We start from the raw sequence: 12,584 nt of genomic DNA on the forward strand, positions 1-12,584 counted from the left end.
TACTCTATAAGACTCCCTGAGCGAGCGCAGGAAATGCTCCTTGCTGTGGGCGCCACTTCCTGAGCTCGTCCGCAGGAGCACGAGAGCTTGGGAACACCTGCTGAGTCGTGTGTGGTCTCTGCAGAGCCCCTCTCCTTCACCCGAGGATGCCCCGTGAGCCCTGATCATCACTGCAACAAGTCCCTGTGGCGTTACAAAATGCACAGCTGGTGTCTGACAAGTCCCTGCTGGAAGACGGGCACCACCTCCTCTTTGTGTGTGCCAGCTCCATCTTCTCCTACTTTCCATGTTTATTTCCTGGCAGAATCCAGTCCTCAGAAAGCTGGCCCAATCTAGTCCAAAAAAACCTCCCTGTAAGGTTTCCTGAAAAGCACCGGGGCTTTCCCAAACAGAGACCTCAAGGAATACCTCAGCACTCCTGGAGACAACACCTCCCCATCCCTTGCAGTGCAAAAATATGGGTTTATAGCCAAGTTTAAAACCCCCAGGTACCTCGGGGTTGTGGGAGGTTTCTAAACTCTGCCGTTAATCCGTATGGATGTGTTGGTTTATGTTTTTATCCCTGTACTTGGAAAGCTGAGGCAGGAGGATTCCATGTCATCCTAGTCTACACAGGGAGCTCCAGGCCATCCTAGGAATGAGACCATGTGTCCAAAAATAAGAAAAATTAATAAATAGAATCTACAATAACCATGACCAGACACCTCCTGCCTTGTGATGGTTTTGTTAGAGTTCTAATTTCGCAGTCTTGGTTTCTATGGCTTTCTGCCCCTCCCACTCTAAAATGCAGTAGTTTTTCCTTCTTGCTTGTTTTCTCGTGCCCTAGCCACAGCCTATTCTCAGGTTTACACCCTTGTTTATGAACCTTGGTTTCACTGTGTTTAGCTGTTTGTGGCCTCGTGGAGGATGGGTGGCACCACACCAGAAGACGCTTCTAGGAAGGAGAGGCCCTGTTTTGCAGAGAGAGAGCTGCCCAGCTGTGCAGAGATGAAACAGCCTTCAGTTGTGTTGATGCCTCTCAGCTGATGAGAACAGCCACAAAGGGAGCCTAGGGCGGGGGACCTGGGCAGAGCCACAGAGCCAGTGCTCCAGCATAACAAGGTTTTTTTCTGTGGTAACCTGAGCTCACATTAGAAGGGGGTTTTTCTTCTAAATGGTAGAGTGATTGAAAATAGGCGCTCTCCTCTGCCTAACCTTCTGAGGACAGAGAGAGCAGGAAGGAGGCTACGCTCAGGGAGTTCCAGCTTTGGCTTTCTCCAAGGCCCGGCACCAAAGTTCAGATCCAGATAGCACTGAGTCCTTCCTTTCCTTTCCCTTCCCTCTCTTTCCCTCCTCTCTTCTTCCTTTTATTTCCTCTCCCTCCTTCTCATTTTTCCTAGTCCTGGGATTACAGGGGTATACCCCAAGACCTGGTTTGTGTGTGGTGGGGATCCATCCAGAGATTCATTCATGCTAGGTAGGCACTCTGCCAACTGATCCGTACCCCCTAGCCCTCACCAATGTATTCTTTAGTCTGTCAGTGTGCAAAGTAAGGGAGCATGGGAGATTCTCAGTCAGTAACACTCCATTTTCTCCATTCCAAATTGACTCAGCCTACTCAGCTGTTTGCATGTGCCTGATGAGGCCAGTTTGGGGCTCATCCAAGGTGGGCAGGGAGCCCAGGAGTGACCATGTGAGGTGGCAAGGGTGGGGGGCCTTGTCTCCAGCACCGCCTCTGCCCTAGAGCAGTGGCAGGTCCTTGGAGCTGTGGTTTCTGCGAGGGTGGACCTTTCAATTTAAGGAATGTTTCTGGACCTCTTCCCACAGAACCTTTGAAACCCTAGATGCAATCTGGAAGTATTTCCCTTTCAAAAGCGCAGTATTGTTTCCTTGCTTGTTTGTTTCCATGGAATTTTTAATTCATGTATATATATGTGTGTGTGTGTGTTGTACAATCTACATGTGTGTTGGGGGAGCAGTGATTTGGGAAGGCAGAAAAGGGTGTTGGATCTCCTGGAGTTGGGGTTACAAGGTGAGACACTCAGTGTTGGCACCGGGAACCAAACGTGGGTCCTCTCAGAAGAGCAGCAGGGACCCTTAAGGACTGAACCATCTCTCAAGTCCCTTCCTTGGAATCTTTGAAAGTTTTTTCGTTCAAGTTGTTTTTCTGTCCTCAGAATGTCAGAGGTCACTAAGATACAAATACTGAAAAAATGTCACACAAGGAAGAAGAGTCCTTGGGCTGGTGAGACGGCCCAAAAGGTAAAGGCACCTTCTGAAAGTTGCTCTCTTACCTCCGTGAACGTGTTCTGGTACCCTCCCACCACCCACACCTACACCTACACACACCACACACACCCATGCACACACAGAGAGACACACAAATACATAGATGCAAAAAATATATAGAAATTTCAAAGCATTATTACATGCAAGTCCTTAATTCTGAGTTCTTGTTTCGCTGCTTCTCAGTGGAGGAAGTCTGAGATTTGGGGAGATTTCAGATCCGTGATTTTCAGTTGTGGAGGCTCCCTCTGTGAGCACCCTGCCCACCTTGAAGTTGCCAAGTCCAACATGTGCAATGCCCAGCTCTTGACCCCCACTGTCTTCAGTCCCCCCCCATGACATTTTCTGACCTACAGAGCCCACTGGTGTCCTCCTGCCCACCATAAGTCTGCAGTCAGAGCTTTAAGCGTCTAGTTTTTAAACACAGAGCAAATTTTGATTGAACATTTTTTTATATATCTAAAAGGTCTCCTCCTTATTACACGTATTTATGTATTGTGCGTGTTGAGGGCGGTGCACATACCGTGGGTGGTGCTTGTATGGAGGTCAGAGGACAACTTGTAGGAATTGATGCTCTCCTTCCACCCATGGTGGTCCCAAGGATCAAACTCATGGTTGGTGGCAAACGCCTTTACCGGATGAGTCACCTCCCTGGCTCCCATCTCCAACTTCTTATGATAACTTTTAATAGTAAGAGAGGATGTAATTTATAAGGTAGTATTATATGTAAGCATCATTTGTATAAAAAATAGGCACATATTTTTTTGAGATGTGAAAATGTATATTGTGATTCCTTTTGCTTGTTAAATCTGCATTTGTAGTCTATTTCCCCCATGGTTTACACTGATTTTTTTATAACAACATCTCAGATATATTGACCAAGTATCATTTTAAACTTCTTGTGAGGTTCCTGGGACAGCTACATTTTAGGTAATTGGACTGGAGAATTCGATACTATGATGGAGCAGCTGAGAGTGGCCATTGTTACGGTAAATTCTACCAGAGTGGACACAGGACTAGCCACAGGATTATCATCATGGATTGCTGCAGCCATGAATCATCTGAAGGAATGGGCGGGCATGGGAGTGTTAGCAGGCCTTCTGGTGTTGGTCTCCTTGGTTTGCCTGTGGTGTATATGCAAGATTAGAGTCTCACAACAGCGCAATGCAGCCATGATCATTCAGGCCTTTACAGCCATTGAAGCAGGACAGTCTCCCCAAGCATGGTTGGCTACCATAAAAAGCTAAAATGTTACGCTCAGGATGCAAGGCTGCACTCAGGGACAGCCGCTTTTGACCCAGAGAAGAGCATGTCTGATTGCATGCGGGTTGATGCCCCAGGTCCCGCCTCTGAGAAAAAGGTATCAGACAGCTACAATAAAAATGATGTGGGTACTGGGAACCAAACACAGGTCCCCTGGAAGGCCAGCAGGCGTTCCTAAATGCTGAGCCATCTCCTCACTACCAGCATCTAATACATTTTGCATGTGTGATGCTGGAGATTGAACCTAGAACTTTGTTCCTGTCAGGTAAGCACACCATCACTGAAACCTAAATTCTTTTGTAGAGTGGTTATTCTGAACATTGAAATATCTTAGTGAAAAACAATGGAATTTGGATTAGTACAGCCTTAATTTCAGTAGCAAATACACATTCTGAGCCTCCGCAATCCCCTTTCTTCTCCTTATTGATGCTCCTATAGTCATAGAATTTTCGTGTTTACATGTCACATGTCTAGCCACACAGCAGTAACTGTTGTTTAGTGAGTTGTCTTTTAGATAGGATGAGAAGAAAAGAGGTAAAACAGTAACACACTCGCCTTTCTTCAGGATTTACAATGTAGTTACTTCACCATTGTTTATTCCCTTTTTTATGTCTTTGAGTTATTGTCCAGTGTCCTTTTTGTTCAAAATGCAGGACTTCCTCTACCATTTTTGTCTTTGTTCTTTATCTTTTTTTTCTTGAAAGGTCAATTGTATTATCAGTAGCAGTTGTGTGGTTCTTTGCTGAAGAGGCTTTGGAAATTTATTCTGGTTGAGATAGAGCATGCTTCCAAAGATTGGATCTTGACACTGTTTGCATAGGTACCACAATCTATTGATAAAGATTGTTTTAGTGCAGGATAGCTTGAGAGAGGGCCAAGTTCTCTCTTGGCTCAGCCACTGATAATTATTCCATTTTACAGACCCCAGAGTGAGATTCAAAAGCCAAGCCGGAACTGAAACCCAGTCCTGTCAAATAATCTCAGAACTAATGCCATTTTACTACATCTTTAAAAGTCACTACTTGAACTGGGTGGTGGTGGCACACGCCTTTACTCCCAGCAAAGGCAGAGGTAGAGGCAGGGGGATGGACAGGAGCAGAGGTGGAGGCAGAGGCAGACAGATCTCCGTGGTCTACAGAGTGAATTTTAGGACAGGCAGGGTTACACAGAGAAACCCTGCCTCAAAACAAAACAAAAAACAAACAAACAGAAACAAAAAAGTCACTAACCACTCAGAGCAATCAAAGCCTGAACCCTCAGTTCTGACCTCACCAACTGTACCCAATGTTAGGCTTCCCATAGGGGCTTTTATAGGTTCTTCTTCCTAAGGAATAAATTCAATATGTAATTGCCCTGTAATCGTACTGAAAAAACATTATTGAAAGACAGAGAGAGAGAAGAAAAGAAAGGAAGGAAGAAAAAAGAAAAGAAAAACAGACAAAGTTAGTTTATTCTGGAGAGAAACATGGGTGACCATTGCCTGGGAACAGAGATTTAGGCTATCTCACACTTCTTGTACAATGTGAAAGCAATATCATGAAGCTCTTATACTAACAGAATAAAGAAAGTCATAAATCAAAAGACTTCAAATTCATTGGTGGGAACATCAGAGAGCCAGCTATAGCCAAGCAGAGAAGCCTCAGCTCTGGGCCTCAGATGCTGTCTGATGACCCTTAGCTTTGGGGTTGGTAGAAGCCAGTGATCTGCTCAGCGAATGCATTCCTAAGGAAAGTCAGTGCTTTGAATGTAGGTTCCAATGACTCCCCTGGTGCTCACAAAGTCTCTAGGTCAGTCACAGAGAAGGGAAATAAATGACTGTTAAGAGGACTAAAGATGGTCCAAGGTAATTAACACTGGACTTGTGCCATTCTGAACTCTCCACAATAATTGAAATCCCAATCATGTTAATATTGTAGAAGTTTACGATGCCCTGAAGTTGGAACAATGAGCAAGAAGCCCCAAAGGCCTGGGGAGGGCTGTTATCCCAATAGGCTGATATCCCCTCTTTTTGTTACTGCAACAGCCATACTGTTGGTAGCCATGATATTTTGGTCACAGCACTTTGCAATTAGATACATTTTATGTGCATCTTTACTGGCAAAGTTACCCAAAGAAAAGGTTATTTCTGTCTTTGCAATCTTTCCCCCCTTGATTCCAGCTACTCCACAGTTTCAATTCCTCTCTCCTACTTTGTTCTTCTTTCTACTTCTGGATATATTTCACATCTACTTATTCAGCTTCTTTGCCCTGTTCTTAAGTTTGTGAATCTGAAAATAAAATTGTTAAAGGGCTAGAGAGGTAGTTCAGCAATTAAGAGCACTGACTGCTCTTGCAGAGGACCTGGGTTTGGTTCCAGCAGCCGCTTGGAGGCTTACAACCATCTGCAACTTCAGTTCCAGAAAATCTGATACCCTCTTCCAATCTCCACAGGTACCAGGCACACACATGGTATTTATACATGATGCAGGCCAAAAAACACACACACACACGTGCACATACACGTATACAAAATATAAAGAAATTACAGACTGAGAGTATTGCAACATAAACCATCATACCCAAAATAATAACCTTTTGGTAATATTCCTGTGTCATGTGTAGAGGCACCCAGCACAGATATTTTTATCTCAGTGCTTCTCAGATATATCCTGATATATATCTGGTAGATATATCATTATTATTTTCCAAAGAATGAATGAATGAGCAAACGAATGAGCGCAGGAAGAAAGAAGTTTCTCAAGGAAGAGGCAGATCTTGCACATTTGCCATCAGACTTGCATAACACAAAGGGAGCACTGAGGGCTTAGAGCACGCAAGTTGCCTACCCCTGCGATGGTCTCCAGTTAGGCTTAGCCCACGTGTGACCAATCAGCCTTTGATCCAGGTGACTGAGGCACACCCTCACATTGATTAACCCTTACCTTGTTCTCTTAGACTGATTTTACTGCTGTTTGCCTCAGTGAGGAGCTTGGGCCTCTGCTTTTATTTCAGATGCATCCCTTCCTTCTTAGTCACAGCTTTCTCCGCACAAAGAAATGATAAATGTCAGAGACAGTGGATGGCAGTTACCCTCTGCTGATCACTGCACGTTGGATCCATGTATTTAAATGTCACAGTGTACTCCATAAAATACATAATTGCAATATGTCAAAGAAGAATGATTAGCACTGGGGCAGAGGTGGGGTTATGGCTCCACAGCTAGAAGGCTTACCTCACAAGCATGAGCATCAGTGTATAAACCCACACAAATGTGGGTGGGCCTGCAAGTCCAGCCTGGAAAGGCAAAGACATGGGATCACCAGAGTAAAGTGGCTAGAGAGACTAGCTGCATCAGTGAGCTCTGGGTTTGACTGAGAATTCCTGCCTCAAAAGAAAAGGTGGAAGATGATGACAATTTCTAACATCGGCTTTGGGTTTCCAAACATGTACGTATGTTTGGAAACACACACACACACACACACACACACACACACACACACACATACCACAGAGAGACACAGGAAAAGAAAAAAAAACATTAAATAAATAAATAATGTCACTTTTGGTCCTTAACTTGCCACAATCTAGGATCACATGGGAAGAGAGCCACAAGGAAGTCTTACATAGAGCAGGTTGACCCATGGGCTTGCCTGTGAGGGTTCTTCTTAGGGCCCACTTTAGGTGGTACTATTCCTTGGGTTTGGGTCTTAGACTGTGTACAGGTAGAGAAGAGCCTGAGCAGAAGCAAGCATGTACTCATTCTCTCTCTGCTCCTCGCTGTGGCTGTGAGGTCCAGCCTCGACTTACTGCATGCCTGATAACCCCTCCTCCCTTAAAGTTACTTTTGTCCAGTGTTGAACAGAAACAAACACACTTCTGTACCCCTCTCCCTTTTCATCTCTCTCTCTTCTTCCCGGGCCACTGAGACATGAGCAAGCAGCTGCCACATACTCCTGCTTTCGTGGAGCCAGGGATCACCATACTCTCCCTGCCATGATGAATGGTGGTCTCACAAACTATGAACCCAAATAAGCCTCTGACATTGCTTTTAACCTGGTATGTAGTTACAGCAATGAAAAAAAGGAACTAATTCAGGGTTCATGAAAGAGATAGCTCTTGAACTAAGCTCCAAAGATGAGTAGATATTTTCCAAGTTGGAATACCGGACAAGAGAAGAGGAGCTGTCTGGGTTGAGGAAGTCATATAAGCAAAGACTTGAAATGTTTGCAGTCGGGGAGCTGAAAATGGCCCCATGAACCCTTATTTCTAACAGATATTGGTGACAGCATGGGGTGGCATTTAAGGATGTGTACTCTGGGGCCTGGGTCAAATATCAGCCTCTTTACCAGTTACCAGACTCTTGATTTGGACAAGCCGCTTCTTTTTTTGGACCTAAATTACAAATAATAATTGTGCATGCACATAGGCTTGGAGTAAGAATTCAATAAACCAAGGCATATAGAACTCTATCCAGCACTGTATCTTCGTTAGCTATTATTTACACACATACTTTTTCCATTTTTCCCACTTGGAGATATTTATATAAATGCAATAGTACTGTTTGTGTTTTATGAGTTTTCTTTTAGTTCATATGATATTCTGTGGAATTCATACTATAAGTGCATTCATCTTGATTCTGTTAACTTCTCTCCTTATCTAACCATCAAACACGCACAGCTTCTTCTCTCTCTCTACAGATTGTAAAATCTGGAGACAAAGACTGTTTTCTATATCTCTGTATTCAAGAGTCTTCATAGCATCTTCCTGAGCTTGTTAGCTGGTTTGTTTGTTTGTGTTTTTAGGGTTTTCTAGACAGGGTTTCTCTGTGTAGGCCTGGAATTCTGGATTGGAGCAGAGGATGCTGGAGGAAAGATACTGGTTTGGCTCACATGTTTGAATACTTGGTCCCCAGATGGTAGTGCCGTTTTGCGTGGTTGCGAGAATTTTAGAAAGTGGGTCTCCAGTGAAAAAAGTGGGTCACTGAGATAGCACTGTGGGATATACGCCAGCTGTTCTCTCTGCTTCCTCACTCTTGATACAATGCAGTCAGCCACATAGTACTCTGCTGCCACAAATACAAGCCATCCCACCATCATGGCTTTCCTCCTCCATGATGGACTGTGTCCTCTTGAACTGTGAGCCAAAATAAATATTTCCTCTCTTATAGCGTGTCTGTCATTGTTTCCATCTGGTATAACGTTCCGTCTGGTATGACAGCAAGAAAAGTAACTGAATCAAGTACTGAAGGTTACTAAGATTTCATGTAGGGCATGTGTCTTATCAAGTATTCTATTTCTGTGAAGAGACACCATGACCATGGCAACTCATAAAAAAAAAAAAAAAAAACACTTACTTGGGGCTAACTTACAGTTTCAGAGGTTCCGTCCATTATCATTATGGCATGAAGCATGGCAGAATGCAGGCTGATGTAGTAGAGAGGTAGCTGAGAGTGCTACACCTGGATCCACAGGCAGCAGGAAGAGAGAGAGACTGGGCCTGGTATAGGCTTTTGAAACCTCAAAGCCTACCTCCAGTGACACACTTTCTCCAACAAGACCACACCTCCTAATCCTTTCGAATAGTGCCTCTCCCTGAGCATTCAAATACTTGAGCTTATGGGGGCAATTCTTATCAAAAACCACCACAGGATGGCGAAGGTGCAGTCTCCATCAAAGCCCATGGGAACTTTGAGAAATGCTCCAACATGCCCCATGGGGAGCTTAGATTGGATGATTAGAACAGGAACTTACTCTGCAGAGTTATCTTTTATTGCTGTGAAGAGACACCATGACCACAGCAGTTCTTATAAAGGAAACCATTTAATTGGGGCTAGCTTACAGCCCAGATATTTAGTCCATTATCGTCATGGTGAGAAACATGGTATGCAGGCAGACATGGTGCAAGAGACATAGTTGAGAGTTCTACACCTAGATTTATAGGCATCAGGAAGACACTGAAACACAGTAGGCCTGGCTTGAGCTTCTAAAGTCCTCAAAGCCTACCTCTAGAGTGACACACTTCCTCCAAGAAGGCCACATCTCCCAGTAGTGCCACTCCCTCTGAGGGCCATTAGTACTCAAACCACCACAACTTGAGTTGTTCTGGTTTGAATTATCCTCAAAAAACAAGCCAAAGAGGAGCACAGCCTTTATTTGCTAGGCCTTGATAATAGAATACCATAAGCTTGAAGGGTTACAACAGTAATACTTCTGCACAGTTCTAGAGATTGAAAGCCAGCAGTTGGGGTTTCGTCAGACATGGTTCCTTCTAAGGGATTCAAGAGAAAGCCTACTCATGCCTCTTCCCTAACTGCTCATGGTTTATTGGCAGTCTTTGGTATTGTTTTGTAGACTGCCTTTGTCTTCATGTAGTGTTCACTTCTTCCTATGTGTGTCTTTCTCGTTTTATAAAAGACCTTGGATGAAGGACCCCTCCTTCATCATGATAATGCGCTCAGGATCCTCGACTCCATTATGATAATGAGCTCATCTCATGAGATCATTCCCAAACAAGGTCACACAAGGACTCCAACACCTGGTTCTCAAAGGACACAGTTCCGCTTATTAAGAGGTAGGAAAACAGACGCCTAGTCAGCACAAATGATCGTGACCAAACACCTGAAAAAAATCAACTTAAGGAAAGAAGGGTTATTTTGGTAGAGGGTTTTGGTATCTAGCCCATCATGGCTGGAAAACATGGTGATGGAAACATGAGGCAGCTGGGCACGTTTTGTCTGCAGGCAGGAAGCAGAGATGAATGCTGGTGTACAACTCATTTTCTTCTTTTTATTCAGCCCCAGACCCAAGCCCACTAGATGGTGCTTCCCACTTTAAGGATCGGACTTATCTCCTCTTAAACCTCTCTGGAAATGCCCTTGAAGATAGGCCCAGAGGTGTGTTTCCTAGTAATTCCAAATCCTATCAAGTTAAGAATGGCCACAGCAACTTGTTGCCTTAGTGGTTGTGAGGTAGGAGATAGTAGAATTTCTTCAGATCCAGCATTATGTCATGGTGACTCAGAGTATGGGAAGCCATCCCATAAAGCTGTGTACTCAAGAGGCAATGGGAAGAGCTCTGAAGTCTGCCGTTCGCTGGTTGGTGATCTTAAGAGAACAGCTACGCAAGACCTGAAAGCCTTCACTGGCTTGTGTGTATGATGGTTAGTGGTACATCCTTCATGAGGCTGATAATCAAAGAACACAGGAACGTGGCTGAGGATGGGAATACGTGATCAGACTCAAAGCCCATCCTCTCAACTCTACAAGATTAAACTAATCCACAACCAGATTGCTTACATTTAGACCTATTTTAATTGGTTTGATTTATGCTGTTAACTCACTGGAAATATCATTTACACAGGACTTGGGTTAAGGAGGTGGGTCATCAGAAGCAAAGAAGATTTAGGGCAAGGGAGAGCCCTGCTATCTGCCTCTTTCTGTGAACACTATTGGCTTTGGGACAGAACAGTTCCTCCTGCCACTGTCCTGCCCATTGCAGGAAGCTTCCTGCCCTGATCGTCAAGACACCATGTACCATAAATGATCCCCAGCCATTGCACAACACCAGCACACAGGGCATTTTAAAGCTCTCTCGGAAGGACAGTTTCTACCTTGGTTGAGATGACTGGTAATCCCAGCAGTACTCAGAATATTCCCTACTTTTGGGGAACAGTTCTCCCCACATAGGAACTGGTTCATAGATGGGCCCTCTATAGTGCTGTTAGCCCATGCACAATGATTCTTGACCCCTGGGTTAACTACTTGATGTGCCTGGTCCTACTGTCAAGATTCCCCTTGGGAAAAAACTGGCAATAATTCCAGTGAAGTTACAGAAGGAGGAGACAGACGCACATCTTGAAAGGTAACACTGGGAGTCTTCAAAAAACACACAGTAAATAAGGCCCCAAAACAAAACACTTTGGGTCAACAATAGCTCCTCAACTGTCACCTCCATTTGCATCTTGTGATTCTAGGAAAGCCCCAGCTGAGGTTGTAATATCACACACTGGCAGAATCTGTTTGGGGTGGTGATGCAAACCACTGGTGGTCACGTGACAGTTGGACTTTAACTCCTCCCTTTGGTAGGGACTGCTGTGGTTTGTTTGTTTTTTTTTTTTTTTGTTTTTTTTTTTTTTTTTTACATTTTCTCTGTCTTTTTTTTCTCCTTTACTGATAAAAGTCCCGAGTATCAGACTGAGTAAATGTTATGCAATGGACATTGTTTGACACAGACCAATCATCTGCTCACTAATGGTAGGTTTACTAGAACTAGTAACAGAGTAGATGAATACTACAGTTGGTTTAGGTATCACTCTAAAGCTCCCCTCAAATGCAAGAGATTTGCAAAAGGGAAAACCCAACTATTGCTGAGTGAAACAAAAGCCCATGTCTTCCAAATAAAGGCTTTGGTGCAGCACAAGGCTTGCTTTACTTTCAGATAAATTGTCATTGAAGCAAAAGCAAGATATGAGAAATGTGAGCCTCTTTCTTTCAACGGTACCATTGTGTTGAGATTCATAAGTAGGAAAGCTAAGAGCCCACCGTCCCCTTTAAGAAATATGAAAGTTGGTGCTTTGAAATAAAACTCATCGCACTCTGCCTAAATGATATCTATGTTTGGATCCAACCGGATCTGCACCCCCTTCCAAACAAGTCTGTCTACTTGGTGGTGAGAATTACCTCACCTGGAATTCACTCTGCAGAAGGTTTCAGAAGCCTTTTCATATGAATGAAGCTGCTTTCTTGAGGGCAGATGCGGAAGCTGCCCTCTTCAGGGCTTGGGCAATCCACCGTGGGGAGGAAATCGCCTCCTAGGCAGTGTGGCTACTCAGAGCTAGGGTAGCTGCCTTGTGTGTCCTCGCTTAGAGTGTCTCCAGCTCCCTGTCGTCCCACAATGCAGTTCCCCGACCCCGAGGAGCTTCTGGTGGATGAAGAGGATGACGTTTTTGGTGAAGGTAAACACATCACTCTAGCGGGAGCCAGGCTGCTCTGCTCTGCTCTGACTCTGCTCTGACTCTGCTCTGACTTGACAGTGTGGGGACCTTCTGAGTGGTTTGTATGAAGGACTTAAGGGTTTTGA

The 12,584-nt window shown here is 44.4% G+C and overlaps 1 protein-coding gene across 5 annotated transcripts in view; it reads left to right on the forward strand.

The window, feature by feature from the left end:
• The window catches only part of Ripor2 (RHO family interacting cell polarization regulator 2), a 206,565-nt gene that overhangs the window by 86,958 nt on the left and 107,023 nt on the right, over positions 1-12,584 (forward strand). Inside the window, exon 1 of one of the 5 annotated variants that reach the window (XM_021641399.2) lies at positions 12,307-12,459. The exons of the other annotated variants lie outside the window; for them this stretch is intronic. Coding sequence (XP_021497074.1) covers positions 12,399-12,459 — 61 coding nt within the window. The 5' untranslated portion in view covers positions 12,307-12,398. Of the gene's footprint in view, positions 1-12,306; positions 12,460-12,584 lie in introns of those variants that run through there. 5 annotated transcript variants of the gene reach the window in all.

The sequence above is a fragment of the Meriones unguiculatus genome, chromosome 19 (assembly GCF_030254825.1).
Source record: "Meriones unguiculatus strain TT.TT164.6M chromosome 19, Bangor_MerUng_6.1, whole genome shotgun sequence".
NCBI lineage: Eukaryota > Metazoa > Chordata > Mammalia > Rodentia > Muridae > Meriones > Meriones unguiculatus.